At 50.8% G+C, this 18,419-nt stretch overlaps 1 protein-coding gene across 2 annotated transcripts in view; it reads left to right on the forward strand.

The window, feature by feature from the left end:
* Positions 1 to 6,435: 6,435 nt before the first annotated feature.
* The window catches only part of CCN4 (cellular communication network factor 4), a 42,919-nt gene continuing 30,935 nt past the window's right edge, over positions 6,436 to 18,419 (forward strand). The window contains exon 1 of one of the 2 annotated variants that reach the window (XM_003830085.6): positions 6,436 to 7,995. In XM_003830085.6, the coding sequence (XP_003830133.1) occupies positions 7,927 to 7,995 (69 nt within the window). In that variant the 5' untranslated portion in view covers positions 6,436 to 7,926. The remainder of the gene's footprint in view (positions 7,996 to 18,419) is intronic. The other variant, XM_063606915.1, reaches the window with a different exon arrangement.

Raw genomic sequence — 18,419 nt, forward strand, 5'->3', positions numbered from 1 at the left:
ACACTCTCCTCCTCCTAGGAACACTTGGAAGGCTCTGGAACCCTGAGTGCTTCTCACTCAGAGAGGCCCACACCTGCGCAATGGCACCACCACAGTCAGGTATCCGATCCTGGCCCCTGCCTGGCACGTGACTTTGAACAATGACTTACCTCTGTGAGCCCAACGGTGAACCCAGAAACACTGTTTCTGCCTCTGTAAAATGGGGAGGATATTAACACCTGCCTCATCTGTGGCTCTGCATTAAAGAATCAAAACCCGAGGAGGGCTTGGTGGAGCCCCCAGCACGTATTCTAGAAGCAGCCAGCAGTGCTCTTGCCACAGGGATCTGAGACACAGAGAGGTGCACACTTTCTGTGATTTAAAACTCTCAAGAGCCCCATGAGGTAGATGACACCATCCTCTTTTTATAAAAGAGGGTGAGCAGGACTTATTCTTACATTGAACATCTATTGAGCACCCACTGCATGCAAGTCATGGGGCCAGACCACAGGGCGCACAAAGATGAAAGGGCACGATGTGGCCATGGTGGCCCACAGCAGGAGCCTCACATCCAGCTGGGGATCTATGTGGCTGGAGTCCAGGTCCTGGGGCAATAGGGGTGAAATTGAAAGCTGGACACAGAGCCCTGGCTGAGTCCCCCACAGCAGAGGAAAGGACAAAGTCCCAAGGCTAGAGTCTGAGGCCCCACTGCAGACCAGAACTCAACAGCAGGAGTGGACTCTCCCACTGCAGCCCTGAAAACACAAAATACTGTGGCTGGAGCAGCCACACCAGCGAATCTCACAGGCACCATGTTGAGCCATAGAAGCTAAATGTAAAAGAGCATGTAGTGCACGCTTCTGTCTGTGAAGTTCAAGAACAGACAGCGTGAATCTAGGGTGATAGAAGTCATCATTGCAATTTGTGGGGAGGGAAGCATGAGGGAAACTCCCTATCTTGAATTGGGCGAGTGGTGCACACAGAAGTTCTCATAAATCATGTATAAAATTTATCAAGCTGTACACTTAAGATGTGTGCATTATAATGTAAGTTATACTTTAATAAATAGTATTCTTTTTTAGAGACAGGGTGTCACTGTGTCTCCTGGGCTAGAGTGCAGTGGCATGATCATAGCTCACTGCAGCCTCAACCTCTGGGGCTCAAGCAATTCTCCTGCCTGAGCCTCCCAAGTAGCTAAGACTACAAGTGCACACCATCATGCCAGGCTAACTTTTTAATTTTTTGTAGAGATGTGGTCTTGCCACATCTCCGAGAGGAGAGTGGCCTTTCCAGGATCTCCCAGCTGTCGTGCAATGCAGCAAGGGTTTCCTTGTATATTTAGCAGAGGCCAGCCTGACGCCAAAGCTCTTGAGGAGGCTTGGGAGACCTCACCTGTGGCCAAGACTGGGGCTACAGGTGAGTTTCCGCCCAAATAAGCTGTGGCTCAGGATCTGAGTGGTAAGAAGGGGAGCCAGTCAGGGGTTTCCTAGTGCTGCCAGCCTCCCAGAGTAGACCTAGCTGTTTAAGGTAGGGCATAAGGGACACACCTTGGCCCCTCTGGCCTCTAGGCAGGCCTGGTGTCGAGAGTGCCCCTTCAATGGTTCCTCCATTCTTGCTTGGGCCCCAAGAAGAGAGGCAGAGGCTCATCTGGGCCACACACCTGCACTTCCGGGAGGCAAAGGTCTAAGAACCCATCCCCACCCCCCTCTGCTTTTCCAGAGCAATAGCATTGGCTCAGCAGAAATGCTTTCTGTGCATCTGAGTCACCCAGGAACGGGCACCTTGCCTTCTGTACAGTGTGGGCTCTGTGCATGTTCATGGGACAAATAAACGGCAAACAGATAGGCTGTGAGTAAATCTGGTGCAGATGGGAGCTGCAGGGGACTCTGGGGCGCCTGGTCCTGAGACAGCCTCTGGAATCTTCTGTGCATCTGGCTGTGGTCAAAGCGGTCTTACTGTTTGGTATAGGAATGCTCTTGCCTGGCCTCTGTTCTTGAGCCCCCTCCACCAGCCCCTCTCTGGAATTTATTTACAGCTGCCCTGAGAGATCTGCTGCAGGACCTGCCTGGAAGCCCTGCTCAGAGCTGGATGCAGGGACCCCAGGCCCAAAGAGGAGGAAGTGTGAGGCCCCACCTTCAGTGCAAGGTTAAATGCAGGCCAGAACCCAAACAATGTCCCCATCATGGGCTCCCCTGTCCTTGCCACACACATCAGAAGCACCTACTATGTGCCAGGCCCAAATGTGGGACACAGAAGTGACCCAAGCCGGACCCTGCCTTCAAGGTGCAAGGGCAAGTGACAAGAATATGCATCCTAGATGAGGGGTTTTATTGAGCACGTACCATGTGCTAAGCTGTGTAATAAATCCTTCTACATCTCTTACTCAGTGCCAGGAGCAGTTAAGAGTGATTGGTACCGGCCGGGCGCAGTGGCTCACGCCTGTAATCCCAGCACTTTGGGAGGCCAAGGCGGGCGGATCAGGAGGTTATGAGATCGATCGAGACCATCCTGGCTAACACGGTGAAACCCCGTCTCTACAAATACAAAAAAAATTAGCTGGGCATGGTGGCAGGCACCTGTAGTCCCAGCTACTCCAGAGGCTGAGGCAGGAGAATGGCGTGAACCTGGGAGGCGAAGCTTGCAGTGAGCCGAGATCGCGCCACTGCACTCCAGCCTGGGAGATGGAGCAAGACTCCGTCAAGAAAAAAAAAAAAAGAGTGATCAGTACCTCTCTCATCTCCACTTTATAGACAAGGGAACTAGAACACAGAGAGGTCATGTGACTTCTCCCAGGGTGCACAGCAGTAAGTAGCAGGAGGTAGAAGTTCAACCCAGGCCTGTGTGGACAGCGTTGAACCATCAGCCACATGAGAATGACATCAGCCAAGGTGGCAAGCCCTGAATCTCAGAGGAATTCCTTAACAGGCCTGAAAGGAGCAGTGGCTGGGTCTGCTGATGGGAGTTGGAGGGAACTTAAGGGTCCCTCATGGGGGATGGGATGAAGTCACACTGGGGAAACCAAGGCAGCAGTCAGGAGCCACTCACTAGGAAGGGGCTGCCAGACAGATCTGAAAAACATAGAACTCAGTGGAAAAGAGGAAAAATGGAAGGAGGCTGTAGCACCCACCACCTACCTATATTAAAAACTCACAAAGGCACAGGACTCAGGAGCCCACTCTCTGGCTCCAGTCTGTAATCAAATGCCTGCTAGCTGTGAGACCTGGAGCCAGTTCCTTTAGCTTTCTGTGCCTTGATTTCCTCAAATATAAGGAGGACGTGGTTTGAGCACCTATCTCAAAGGCGCTTAGCACATAGTATGTACTCCATATGTGATTATTGAATGAACAACCTCACTATGTGTTTACAAGGACACGTGCAGACAAATCATCCAAGTTCAGGGATGCAGATCCTGTTGTCAGTGGGGAGCAAAGGAGAGGCATGCGGAATTAGGATCAAGGGAGAACATTGGTAAATTAAGTTTAGAGGGGACCCTGTTCAGAAGGGGACCCTGTTCAGAGAGGGACCCTGTGTAGCCTTGGCAGCATGCCATGAACCCTCTGCAGCACTGGTACCAATAAATCAACATTGACAATGAAAATAAGTCACCCTGTGTGATGCCTATGGGCCTGACTCCTGGAGAAAAGGCAGAAGATCACCCCCAGGACCTGCAATCTGCACACTCCTACCTGGCTCAGCCAGGATGACGGCCACCTCCGTCTTTCATTTACCCCTTGATGCTCCCTCCATAAGTGGTTCCTGGAGACCTGAAATGGGCCTCATCTTCCTCTCAGCACCTTGAGGGAGCAGAGTTTGGCTCTCGAGGAGCATGTGTGGACACATTTGTCTTCTCCTCCAAGTATTTCCTCCTTCCTCTCTTCATTCTTCAACCCATACATCCCTTCACCACCTTATTCATCTACTTCTTCATTGGTTCATTTGGTCATTCACTAAAAAATATGTCTCAAGTACCCTCTGCATGCCAGGCTCTGTGCTGATGCTGTGGACACAGTATAGATAGGAAGATGTGGGCCTGGTCTCACCCTTGGACCTCAAAATCTATGAGGGAAATGATCAATACTCAATAAACAAACAATGGCACACAGGGCTAGAACCATGAAGGAAGAAAGTGGGTGATTGAACTACAGACCAGCCCGGAGGGCCTATTTAGACGAAGTGATTAGGACGGGGGACATCCTTGCGGAAGACTGTCCCTGGAAGTCCTGGGAAATGGGACATTCCAAACAGTGGTATGATCTCCCCACACTTGAGTGCATCCATCCCTCTGCCCATCCATCCATCATCTACTGAATTCATTCCTTCCTTACTTATTCATTTATTTGTTCAACACATGAGGAAGCTGGGTCTACCTGGGGAAGAAGTTGTTTGAAGCTGCACAGATCTGTGTTCAGATCACAATTTTGCCATGTACTAGCCAAATGGCAGGGAAATGTTACTTATCTCTCCATGCCTCCATTTCCTCATCTGTCGAATGGGGATAATAATGTCTAATGGGAGACTGGTTGTGAGAATGAATTGAGATGAGGATTTGGTGAGATGGTGTCACCTGGAACACAGCAACTATTGTTCTGGTCCACTGGCCAGACACTTAGTGTTTGCCCGGCTCTTGCGGGGATGGACACACAACCACCCAATCGTAGCAGCCTAGGCTGCGGCCCATACTGTCTCCTCTAATCAGGAAAGTGGGGACACACCAATTATCCCCTTTTGGCCTCCTGAGGACCCTATCTGGTAGACACTAACATCATTTCTTTAAACAAGCAAAACTGAGGCACAGAGAGGTTGTTGATTGTCCGAGGCCCCCAGTAAATGGAAGAGCTGGGGGACACCTTGTCATTCTGCCTCCAAATCTACCATCCTGGCCAGGTCACTGGGCCGTTTGTTTTCAGTTTCACTGACATCGAAGAATGGCAGGTGCCCATGAGGCCCACCGGGTCATGTGAGGTTTCACCCACAGGTGGAATGGTCAGCACTTTGATCATGTTTTGGGGTGCCTGCTTCAATTGCTCGAGACCATTGGATTTCCTAAAAATGATGGTGGAGTTCAATGGCTTCCAGCTCTGCAGGATCTTGTTACACTTAACATTGAGAGGCTTTGGCAGGTCAAGCTGTCTTGGAAATGTCTGGTCCTGACTCTGTGCCTTGTCTGAGGTTAAGAGACTTTAGTTTCAGCCTCAGATCTACTACTCATACGTGTGCTCTGAAACCATCTAGCATCTCTGAGATGTGTTCCACCTATTTCATAACACTGTCTGCCTTGTAGTCATGAGATGCTCTACAGCACAGAGCCTGTTCATACTTAGTGTTCATCAAAAGCCAAGTGAGCCTAGATTGGCCCCTAACACCTTGGGTTATTTATTAATGACACCTGTCAACAATGCTGGCCTCCTAGGATTTATTTTTTGCTTTGTTTGTTTGTTTTGTTTTGTTTTTTGAGACAGTCTCGCTCTGTCACCCAGGCTGCAGTGCAGTGGCGCGATCTCGGCTCACTGCAACCTCTGCCTCCAGGGTTCACGCCATTCTCCTGCCTCAGCCTCCCGAGTACCTGGGACTACAGGTGCCCGCCACCATGCCTGGCTAATTTTTTATATTTTTAGTAGAGACGGGGTTTCACTGTGTTAGCCAGGGTGGTCTCGATCTCCTGACCTTGTGATCTGCCTGCCTCGGCCTCCCAGAGTGCTGGGATTACAGGTGTGAGCCACTGCGCCCAGCCTGGGATTTGTTTTTAAGCATCAATAAATTAATGAGAAGAAAATGACTGACATTTATTGGGCAGTCCTTATGTGCCCCCCACATACCCTGCCCTTTAATTTTACATATATGATTTTAGTAATCTTCATGTATCAATTAGTATACAACTTGACTCCAACAAATGAAAATTCAGACTAACTACAGTTTAAGCAATAAAATATTAAATTATTTCACGTAATGAGAAGTCTGAATGGTGTTTCCAACAACAACATGAAGTCCCAACAACTCAGACCTTTTTTTTGCTTCCACTCTGCCATCCTCAGTTTGTTGACTTTTTATTTTCAGCCTCATATACCCAAAATGGCTGCTGCAGCTCCAACCATCACATTTGCACACAAGGAAAGAAAAGAATGAGTAGATGGTCATTCTCTTCCTGAGGAAGGGAATCTTTTCTAGAAGACCCTAGCAGGTTTCCCTTATGTCTCATTGGCCGGAATTGGATCAGAGGCACATCCCTAGGTCAGTAAATGGAGAAATCATCAGCACCATCTCTTCTGGGGTCATGTCTATAGGGATCATAAACCTCTTCCATGAACACAAGCCTGCTGCTACCTCCAAGCAGCCACACATGCTTCAGCATCCCTTGTTAATAAGCTACAGGAAAAGAGAAGAGAAGGAGTAACTGTCATTTAAACCTCAGTGTCGAGTATTCCTACTGAGACCTGGAGATGCTGAGAACTTGCCAAGGTGTGAGAGGAGTTGCAAGGAGGCCATTGTGGTTGGGCATGGTGCACGAAAGGGAGAGAGGAAGAAGTGTACAGGGAGCTGGCTGGCCCAGGGGCCACGCCAGGACTGGGGATTCTGTGCTGTGTGATGGGCAGGCTTTGGACAGTTGTATCCAGAAGATGATCTATACATGACGCTAGTTCAAGGATTGCTCTGAGATGTGTGGATGGTAGAAGGTGGGCAGGGAGGCTGGGTATCAGTCAGGAGGCTGTGGCAGTGGTCTCCATGGGGAGCACAGGGCTGGACTAGGACAGCCCATAGAAGACATCCCATCTCCTTTCTTGCCTAAGGAAGAGACTCAGTGGCAGCAGTGCAATAAGGGTACAGGCCAGGAACCCCAAGCCCCCAGGGATAGCAAGCATCCAGAGACACGTGGGGACAGCTCCAGCACCAAACGGCTTCTGACCAATGAGCAGAGAAGGCAAACAGCAAATGCGTTACCGTGGCTTTCACGTGTCATGAAGGTGATGCTGTAACCTGAGCCTCAGAGCTCATTTTATTTGTGAATTCCTATCATTTCTAGATGGGTGGACTGAAAGCCGCCTCTTTCGCTTGCAGCTAGGTAGAGGGGAGTGCAAGAGGGCAAATGAAAACCAGAAGTAGGGTTGGGCGCAATGCCTCACGCCTGTAATCCCAGAACTTTGGGAGGCTGATGTGGGCGGATTACCTGAGGTCAGGAGTTTGAGACCAGCCTGGCCAACATGGTGAAACCTCATCTCTACTAAAAACACAAAAATCAGCTGGGTGTGGTGGCACATGCCTGTAATCTCAGCTATTCAGGAGGCTGAGGCAGGAGAATTGCTTGAGCCTGGGAGACAGAGGTTGCAGTGAGCAGAGATCGCACCACTGCACTCCAGCCTGGCCGACAGAGCGAGACTCTGTCTCAAAAAAAAAAGAAAAGAAAAGAAAAAGAAAAAGAAAAGGAAAAAGAAAACCAGAAGTAGGAGCAGCCTGAAGAAATGACAGGGAGTTGATTTCCCACTGGGAGCCCTCTCAAAGCCCACACACCCGCCTGCCTGGGGTAACAGTATCTCCTCGGTCATCCTGCACCCTCCCACGCTCCCCCCTCCCTACAGTAGTGAAAGACCTAGGCAGGATGACCCCAGCTCCTCTGTGAGAATTTCACACCCTAGTGTGAAGTCATAGCCTTGTAACTTTCCCTTTAAGAACTGTCAGAGCTGGGGAGGCTGGCCAAGCTCAGGCTGGAGGTGGGGACAGAGGGAAGAAAAAAAAAAAAAAAGAGAGAGAGGCAGGAAAAGTTTTTTCAGAGGAAAATGCAGGGTTTGTCCTTCACCCTGACGTCAGATCTTGCTTTAATAAAACCCCCCAAGGGCTGCGGAAGAGGCATATCTGGTGCTCCTGATGGGCCGGCCAGTCTGGGCCCAGCTCCCCCGAGAGGTGGTCGGATCCTCTGGGCTGCTCGGTCAATGCCTGTGCCACTGACGTCCAGGCATGAGGTGGTTCCTGCCCTGGACGCTGGCAGCAGTGACAGCAGCAGCCGCCAGCACCGTCCTGGCCACGGTGAGTCCTGCCTGGAGGGGCTCAGAGGGAGACCCAGCTCCCTTCCCTACTGGGTCCTGCTACATGGGGGCTGGTGGGCAGGATGAAAAGGGCCAGGAAGGTTTGGGGCTGGAAGGTGGCCACTTACAGGGCAAGGACAGAGCCCAGGGTGAGGAGTCAGCTGCCCAGGTTGGCTGAAGCTGGCAGGGTGAGGAGGACGGTGCGACACTTGGGGAAACAAACTGCACAGGTCCAGCCTGCCCTCTCTCCCCACCTGAAACAGTGCAGAAAGAACGGGGCCCTCAGCAGAACTGGGAGTCAGGGGCCCGGGCTCCAGACCTGTCTTCGCCTAACCTGGCTGTGTGGCCTCGGGTGGGTCACTCACCCTCCCGGAGCAGCGTAAAGCGACGAAGTTGTTAGGTGACTTCTAGAGTCTCTGAGTTTGAAAACTCCAAGACTCCAAGCATTGGAGATGCTGCGAAGATGGGAGATGGAAAAAGCCAAAAAAAATTGGAAAGAAAAATGCCAGCTTTCAACAAAAGCTCCTTATTGAGCAAACAGTGCTCAGGGTGATGTCTAACCCCAACTGCTGTCACCTCCGGTCTGCACAGCCCTCTGCAGTCTGCAGTGTCCATACTTGGGTCCTGCCTATGAAGCCTGCTGTTCCAGGGTGGGGGTGATGTGGGCACCCCAGAGTCTCTCTCTCTTCCACCTGCACCCCAGGGTACACCAAGGGGAAGGGACAAAGGTCTGCACCTCCAAAAGCCAGGGGAGTCACATATGTGACCGTGTAGAGCCAGCCTGCTAGGGCCAGGCATGGTGAGGAAAAGGCAGAGGCAGGCAGTGCAAGGAGGGCAGGAGGTGGGTATCTGGCAGCTTCTGAGCCCCAGATTCCACAGCCCAGGGCAGGACCTGCTTCTGGCAGAACAGCCTAGAGACGGAGGGGTGATGGCAAAAGAGTGTTTATCCCCAAATGACACTGATGGCTTCCTTAGGGGTTAAGAAGCCCCCTTCACAGATGAGGAAACCGAGTGTTGGGGTTAAACCACTTGCCAGAATCAGACTCTAGGTCTGCTTCAGCCAGAACTGAGGCCGAGAGCTGACAGCAAACTGAGACCTGGGAAATAGGAATTCCTCTCAATGCCTCGGTGTGTGTAATGATGACGGGGAGTGGGTCTGTCTCATCTTGGTTAAATCCTCATGCCTGGCATGGTGCCTGACTATAGTTGGTTCAGAACCACCTTACCAGAAAGTTATCAGCTCCATTTCACAAATGAAAGAAATGGAAAGTGAGAGCAAGTAAAGGACTTGCCCAGGAGCTCCTCATTAATAAGTGGCCAGGGCCCAAACTTAGATCTTCTGATGCCAATTTCTAACCATTCCTACTTAGGGGAAGCTGACTGTGTCCTACAGGAGTGCCCAGGAGCTAAGTCACTGTTTATTTCGGCTCTGGGTATGGCTGCGCCTTTATTTGGGTATAGCTTTGCAGGTTGCCATGTCTGGGAGGGCAGGGAGTGGATGGAGAAAAGGTGAGCGTTTGAGAGAAGCCAAAGTCTGAGTGGGCAGAGGAGGCGGGAGGTTTAAGCATGAGTCCAAGTACGCTGGAGCCCCAGTCAGCTCCCAGAACAGCTGGTGCTGAGGAGGAGTGAAGGACAGAGCCGAGGACTCAGCCAGAGGAGACCAGCAAAGGAGCAGAGCGTGTGGAGGGACCCAGGGAGCAGGTTGGAGGGAAGGCTCCCAGGACCAGCACAAGGTACCTCTCTTCTAGGCAGCCCCTGCCTGGGGAACCCAGACCACCCACCCCATGCTTGTTTCATGATTTAGATGCTTCTGGGACAGAGGTGTGCACGGCACTGGAGTTCTCAGGATGTCCTGAAAGCCCCGCCCCCTGTGTGGGCTGTGAGACTGATAGAAACGAGCTGGACTCCACTCGGAAACCAGCCTTGTTTCATAGCCAAATTCCATACATGGTCATCCTCCAGAATGAATATGCAAAGGGAGCACATGTCCAACCAGGGTCCCAGTGAGATCTTAATGGAAAAAATGGTTGTAAATGTTCATATTGAAGAAAATGCATGTGAGAATTGCCAAGAAAGCTTTGAGGAAGTAGAGTTACAAGGGGGACTTCTCTGGGAGATATGAAAGCACTCTGTAAAGATTCTGCAGCGGAAGGAGGAAGATGGCAGCCCAGAAGGAGATCAGCCGAGGAGGAAGGCACTGGAGTGATCTCAGGAACAGCCGAGTGTATTTGGGAATTTAATCTGTGCTAAAGGTGTATTGCAAATATGACTTATGTTTTCATCTCTTTATTCTTTTCTTCTGCATTTGTTGAGCATGTCCGCCATGTGCTAAGAGAAAGGGACTTCATTTAATGTGCATTAGCAAGTACTGAGCCAACACACGTATAAGACCAACCTCAGTTCACCCAACAAACATTTATTAGGCACATTCTACAATTCCCATAACAATATTATTTAGCAAGTGCAATTATCCTCCTTAACAGATATGAAAACTGAGACTCGGAGAGGTTAAGTAATTTGTCAAAGGTCACACAGCTGGTAATCAGGGAAGCTGACATTTGAACCTTGGTCCAGCTCTTGGTAATGTAGCCTCCTGCCTCCCTGGTCCAAGGGCAGAAACCAGGGGCATGTAGTCCCTGCCCGACAGAGTTTACTGGCTAGTGGGGCAGGTGACAGGGGTAACGTCAGCCAGAGTAGAGGGGCTGGAATCAGGCTCTGCCACTGGCTGTGTCGGCCGCAGTAAGTCCCGTTGCACCTCAGACCTCACTTTCCTCATGTGTTAATTGGGACTAACAGTCTCACCACACCAAGCTCCCTGCTGCTGAACGTGAAAATGTGCCTGAGGAAAACCTCTCAGAAGTGTGTAATTCAGCAAACGAATGCTGAGTGATAAAATCCTGGGCAAGCATTAGGCCTGTGGTGGTCTATGTATAGGTCTACAGGTAAAACCCACATCCTCCCTCCCGTATCAGTGCATGTGGGATGTGCATAGCTGCACTGTGGGTGTGTGGGGTGGGGTGTGTTTGTGAGAGGGTGTGTGGGGGTATGCGTATGGTGTGTATGTGGGGTGTGTGTGGTGTGTGTGTGTGGTGTGTGTGTATGTGTGTGTGCCTGTGTGGTGTGTGTGTGTGGGTGGTGGTGTGGGGGTGTGTGTGTGTGGGTTTGTGTGGTGTGTGTGTGGTATGTGTGTGGGGTGTGTGTGTGTGGTGGGGGGTGTGGTGTGTGTGGAGCGTGTGTGTGGTGTGTGTGGGGGTGTGTGTGGTGTGTATGTGGTGTGTGTGGGGGGGTGGTGGTATGGAGGGGTGTGTGGGGTGTGTGTGGTGTGTGGGGTGTGTGTGTGTGGGTTTGTGTAGTGTGTGTGGTATGTGTGTGTGGTATGTGTGTGGGGTGTGTGCGTGTGTGCGTGTGTGGTGGGGGGTGTGGTGTATGTGGTGTGTGTGTGGTGTGTATGTGGTGTGTGTGTGGAGGGTGTGTGTGGTGTGTGTGGGGATGTGTGTAGTGTGTGTGTGGTGTGTGTGTGGCGTGTGTGGTGTGTGGGGGGTGTGTGCAGTGTGTGTGGTGTGTTTGTGGGGTATGTGCCTGGGGTGTGTGGGGGGAATGTGTGGTGTGTGTGTGTGGTGTTTATTGTGTGTGGTGTGTGTGGTACGTGTGTGTGTGGTGTGTGTGGTACGTGTGTGTGGTGTGTGGTGTGTGTGTTGAGTGTGTTTGTGGTGTGTTTTTGTGTGTGTATGTGTGTGGTGTGTGTACTGTGTATATGGTGTGTTTGTGTGGTGTGTGTGTGGTATCTGTGTATGTGTGTGGTGTGTGTGTTCAGTGTGTATGTGGTTTGTGTGTGTGTTGTGTGTGTGGTGTGTGGTATGCGTGTGTATGCATGGTGTGTATGTGTGTGGTGTGTATTATGTATGTAGTGTGCTTGTGTGTGTGTGGTGTGCGTGGTGCTTGTGCGTGGTGTGTGTATGGTGTGAGCATGTTTGTGGTGTGTGTGTGTTGAGTGTGTATGTGGTGTGTGTGTGTTGAGTGTGTATGTGGTGTGTTTATGTATGTGGTGTGTGTGGTGTGTGGTGTGTGTGTGTGAGGTGTGTGTATGGTGTGTATATGTGTGTAGTGTGTGTCTGTTGAGTGTATATGTGGTCTGTTTTTGTAGTGTGTGTGGTGTGTGTGTGTTGAGTGTGTATGTGTTGTGTTTGTGTGTGTGGTGTGTGTGTGTGTGAACCTTGTGTTTGGGTGTGAGATACAAACTCATTCTCTGCTTCCAGAAGCAACTGCAGAATCATGTGGGTCAAGTGTATGGCAAAATATCCCCTTTAGAAAACAGAGAATGTGAACAATATGTCTTTTCACACCTCCTGTTTAGAGTTGGAATCTGAGTGAAGATTTCAAACCCCATCCAGGCCCCACACCCCCAACTCCCCACCCAGAGCCTCTTTGGGCTCCCTGAGGCCCCTGCTGCCAGCTCAGGGCCCCTCCAGCCGACAGTTTATCTTGGATGCTGGCACGAGGACGGCACTGAAAGGCATTTCCCCCTCGGCATGGCATTTGGAGAAGGAGTGGGCACGGGAACAGGCCTCCGCCCAACCAGCTCCTTGAGAGACAAAACGCTACCTTGTGGGCTGCGCAGCACTCCTGGCTCCACAGCAAGCCCCGCCAACCACCCCCAGGTTTTAGAAAAGGCTCCGGCCCTGTGCCAGCAAAGCACCCACATGCCAGGAGGCTGCCCTCGGCTTTGTATAAACAGCAACCCAGGGATCTTCCCAGGAACCTCAGCCATCCTCTGGGCAGCAGGGAGGTAAACTCCAAGGGAGGTGGGCTCTGATATGGAAGCAAGGGTGGCGAAGCAGCCATGGTCCAGGTGGGTTCCTGGGAGGGGCTGAGAAGGGTGCCAACCACAACCAGGAAGCAAAGCGAGCCAGCCAGGGTCACCGTGGAGGTTTCAAAGCAAGGCTTCAGCACAGCTGTCCCCTCATTCAAGGACACTGTGGTGGGCCCTGCATCCCTGTGATGTGGATGGTGGCAAGGGTTCACACTGAGCATGTGCCCACTCTACTCTGGGCACAGTGCCCTTTTGCTCACACCTATGAGGCAGTGGTGTTGCTGTAATCTAGACCAGCCAGTCAGTAGCCACGTGCGGCAGGAGGCCACTCAGCACTTGAAATGAGGCTGGTCCCAGCTGAGATGTTACGGAAGCATAAGATACACCATTGATTCCAGAGACATGGTATGAATGTGAGAGTGCAATATTCCCATTAATAATTTTTATATTAACTCCATATTGAGATGATAATATTTTGAATATACTGGGTTAAACAAAATCTATTATTCCACTAAACTTCATCTGTTTCTTATTACTTTTTAATACCGCTACTAGAAAATGTAAAATTTCATCTATGGCTCTTATTGTATTTTACTAGATAGTGTCGGCCTAGAAAGACACAAGTGTGCCTAAGGCTATGATAACAGGTAAGGAGGGAGAAATGCCGAGGGTTCTAATCCCAGTGTCTCCACTTACAGGCTGTGTGCCCTCAGGTAAGTAGCCCAGCTTTTCTGAGCCAGGATCATCTCTGTATAAAGGAATATATTAACATTAGTACTATTGGCTTGTTAAGGGTGTTGAATGGGGAATGAAGTAGACACAAAGCCCACAAGGCCCCAGAACACCCAAGGGAAGGATTCTATTGTTCCAATAGCAGGGCAGAGGGATTCCAACTTGGAGTGGATGCACCAGCTGCAGGCAAGGCCCTATCCAATGAGCAGGGGTTTATAAAGACCTCAGGCTCAGCACCAGGTGGCTAGGAGGAGGGGCAGGCTGAGGGGCAGGCTAATGGGCAGGCTGTCCTGGCTCAGTGCTGGGCATGTGTTCTAAAGATCCCACAGATTCCACAGCCTGGCTAGCTTACCTGGCACATTTAGAGGGTCAGTGAACACTTTTGGGTTATTATGTAGGAGAAAGAAATGATGATGATGATGATGGTGGTGGTGGTGGTGGTGGTGCCTGTAGGTGAGATGTGTATCTTACTAACCTGAGTCAGGATGACCTGGTCCCTCAATGCCAACTGTGAGTTTCTGAGCCTATTTCCTTTTTCCATGGACCCCAACAGACCCAACTATATGCCCAGCCACTTCCAGTTTCTAGAGGTGTGGTGGTGAGTGGTCTCTCTGTGTTTAAACTGGAGGATGGTTCCAGTGTGGAACAGAGGTTTATATTAGCAGAGCGGGGTATGTTTAGGACTCAGAGGGGGAAGCTCGGAGAACATGGGAGATGGTGAAAAACATGTTCTGGAACCCTGAACCAGAATTCCTACAAAGACCTCACCCTCACACATCTGCACATTAACCAGCACCCTGATGATTCTTATGTATACTTGATTTCAAACACCAGTGACTGAGATAGACTCTAGTCTCTCCCCTAGCTCTGACATTCCATTAACCAGTCAGCTCCCCTCCTCCTCCTCTCTATGAAAGAAGGAAGAGAGACAGAGTCAAGGGAGAAGAGACTGCCTTGCAAGTGTGAACGATGGGCATTCCAGGGGATGCGATAAAATCTGAGCTCGCCCACCCCACGGTCTCCAATCTGGAGGCAAGTTCAGGCTTGGGGCTTTGAGTGTGGATCTGCTAAGTCTTAATTAGGGGTAGGGGGTAGGGTGAGAGAAAATGAAAGCCCAGGCCCAAAGGAAAGGAAGGGAGGGGTCCACCCTACAGCTCTAGGAATCCTGCTCTGAGTCTGGGAGTGGAGAAAGGCATGTGTGCTATGAGCCTGCCCATGACTGGGAGGGGATGAAGGCGGGTAATTCTAAGAGTAGGGGAATATCCTGAGAGAGCAGGGACTCATACCCCTGCCCTCAGAGCAGAACAGCAGACTCCTTGCCTAGAGAGCTAGAAAACCAGGGGGAAATAGCTCCTGCTGTGTGGCTTTAGGCAAGCCACTTGCCTTCTCTGTGCTCACTTTCTCATCTTGAAAGTGAGGAGATTGGACTTGATCCCAAAGCTGGCTTCCAGCTGGAGCTGCCATATATTCCAAGAGTCCACTCATTCATTCATCGGGCAGATCCATCATTTAACAAGCAGCAGGGGAGCTCACACTGCTGCTTCTCTAGAAAGGGGTTGTCGGCACCCAAAATGTATGTCCCTTGCTCTAGGTGTCTATTTAGATGTGCTTTGTCCCTCTTACAGTGTCCAAAAATATTATCCTTTCAGCCCACGTCTCTTTTGTCAATCCTCAAAGTGTAGCTGTGTTTCTGGCCCACAGCAGCCTCATAAAACTGAAAATCACATCAGCACCTGGACGTCCGAGGGGTCCCACCATCTCAGTGGTTTCCCAATTAGGCCCTCTCCCTGCTCTTCCTACACAAGCCTGTTTTCCCAGTCTCTTCCTTTGGTTCTTCTCCCATTCACCTTCTTTTCTACTTCATGAGCCTTGCTGTCAAATACTCCTGAGTTCCGCCTCTGTGCACATGGCCAAGCTGTTCCTTTGCTCTGAAATGCCTTCCCCATCCTTCTCTGATTCATGAAATTGAAGCCATCTGAACTGGTGGCCTCCTCCAAATGGAGCTGCAGACATCCTCCTGTGGGCACCCATGGGTTCTTGTTCTTGCCCACGTGGAAGGAAACACGTCGCCCAGCTGGGACTCTCTGCTGGCCTTGCCCTGTGTTTGAGCCACCCTCCCTCCTCCCCCTACCCTCCTGCAAAGCCAAGCCCTTTGTCGCTTCCTGACCACCTATGCCCTCAGGCCCCAGGGCCTTTGCACATGCTGTGCCCTCTACCAGGCTTGCCCATACATCTTCCCTGCTCTGTTGCTCTGTCACTGTCTATGCCTGCATATTGCAGGTGCTCACGGTGTACTTCCTGATAGGATGAATTAAAGCAAGAACCAGACCTGGCATGGGCTGGGGAGAATATGTGTATAGGAGATGGGGGAGGCTGGGAGGGAACACCACTGATTTTTTTTGAAGTGGAAGCTTCATGCTGGGGAGGAAAAGGAGGGAATTTGGCAAGAGGGCCTGGACTCAACTGCTAAGAGGACTGAGTGGCAAGCGGCAGCTTACGGGCTTGGTTCTGGAGCAAGGACAGAATGAGGAGTCAGGAGACTGGGGTCTCTGCAGGCTCTGCCTGCATCTCTGAGCCTCAATGTCTTTATGTGAAAAAGGAAACAAGAAGAACGCCCCTCTGCTCATGCTTGTGCTCTAGACAGGGTAGTGCGGTGGTGAAGAGGAGGCGGGCAGCACACAGCCTGTGTCAAGAGCCAGCTCCACCACATCCCAGCCCCAAGCCCTTAAATTTCCTGGGTCTCAGTTTCTCACCTGTAAAATGGATGTGAATGCCTGTGTCACAGAGACCTTAGGACTCAGAAAGAGGACTTAGAAAGAGGTTGGGTATGGAGCATGTGTCGAGAAGGGGCTTGGAGGAGCCATAATTAAACAGGGAATATCAAGCTGCTTTGAGATTAGACAGTGTTGTCTCATGGTCCTTTTGGGAGCTCATGGATAACAGAGCTGGCAGGCGCTGCGTGGAGTGAGATTGCAGCCACCTGTCTTCCCAGCCATGCTATTTGTATTTAAATCTGTCACCTACATACACATGCACACACGCATACACAGGCACGCATGCCAGTTGACTTCCTTGACAGCTGTTTCTGGCCCTGTGCTCCAGTGGCCAAGTCCTGATGCTTGCAAACTTTGGCTCTTAGATGATCAAAGAGCCAGCCCTTGTTGGGCCCTTAGTGTGAGCCAAGGCCCACGGCGAGCCCCTTCCCACAGGTCTCATCTGATGCTCACGAGAGCCCTATGTGGCAGGAGCTCCTATCAGCCTCATTTTAAAGAGGAGAAAACTGAGGCGCCGAGAGTTTTACGCACTTCCATGGCATGCAAGGTTCAGAACACCACCGTGTGCCCCAAGCAGGCTGCCCAGACCAGCTCCTAGGGGTATCCTTGTGTGTCAGTCCCTTAGGCCAGTTCTGTTTCTCCCCATCTGAGCCAGGGATCCAGTGCAGGAGGAGGGAAGGGAGATGGAGTCATGCTCTGGGCGGTGGAGGGAGGACAAATAGACTTTATCCCCTGCTTTATTTCCCTGATTCACGAACCATTGCCAGATGTGGAAGGCCCACAGTGATCCCTTCATCCCAGCCTGCTCTTGTTACAGAGAAAGTGACTTGTCCAAGGCCACCAGCTTCAGCATGGGGACTGGAGCCCAGGGCCTCTCCCCTCCAGGGAAGGAGCTCAGGAGACTGGAAGACTATCCCCACTACCCCATCTGGCAGATGCCCACTCTGCCCTTGTAGGTGGAACAAGCCCGAGCTCAATGACAGCAAAGAGCTTCATTCTTCCACCCGTGTCTGTGTTCGCTGTGGCTCCAGGGCTGGCCCCCTCCATGGTCACCCCATAGCCACCGCCAAGCCCAGGCCTGGAACATGAAAGGCCCTCGGTTACATTTGGTTATTTGAATGAACTGGACAGTGGGCAAGAACGAGGTGCCTTAGAGGTCGCTGGAGGAGGATAGGACCTGGAGTCAAAACAGCTGACTGTGTCATTTTCTTGTTGTGTCTCAACCTTTTTTGGGTCTCAGTTTCCCATCTGTCAAATTGGGGCCATCAATGCTGACCTCATGGGGTTGTTTTGATGATCAGGAAACTGACTTCAGGAAAGACCACTGCCTTCCCCAGGGGAGGGAGCACGCATCCTCTGTCCTGGGCCCCTGACTGCCATCTCTGTGTCCTTGAACACTAAGCCCTAGCAACATGGCCCACTGGTCATCACATGTCATGCCACGTTGCTTCTGCCTGCACACCCCTGCTCATGTCGTCCCCAGCTTCAATGCCCTCTCTGCCCTCCCTCTCGTCAATTTCCACTCATCCTTTAGGATTCAGTGCAAATGTCTGCTCCTCTAGGGAGCGCTCTCTGCTCCTACTCCCAACCCCATGCCCTTTCCCCTCTTCATCTCACCCTCGTAGCCCTTACCTAGACTATGCTAAGTTACCTTATAGTATGGCCCTTAGGTGTGAAGCCTTAAGAAATGGATGCTTTGAGTCCCAGGGCTGAGGTTCAAACCTCAACGTTGCCATTTGCTAGTGGCTTTGGAAAAATTATCTGACCTTTACCTTTTTGTGACTCAGTTTGCTCATCTAACAAATGAGGAAGCTAATAATAAAAGCAGCCTGCCTCTTAGGATAATCACAAGGATTAAATTACTTACTTAAAATGTAGATGATCTTGATTCAAAGAAACCATCTGTTAAAAAAAATTATTTGGGAGAGTGCAATCTGAATGTGGACTGGGTATTAACTAGAAAAAGTTACAAAATTGTAACTAATTTATTGGTGTGATAATTGCATGGGGGTTACATTTTTCCCAAAAATTCCTCATAATTTAGAGACACACTGGAGAATTTCAGGTAAAATCTCAGGCTGTCTAGGATTCGCTAGATTTTTAAGAATA

The sequence above is a fragment of the Pan paniscus genome, chromosome 7, assembly GCF_029289425.2.
Source record: "Pan paniscus chromosome 7, NHGRI_mPanPan1-v2.0_pri, whole genome shotgun sequence".
NCBI classification, from domain to species: domain Eukaryota; kingdom Metazoa; phylum Chordata; class Mammalia; order Primates; family Hominidae; genus Pan; species Pan paniscus.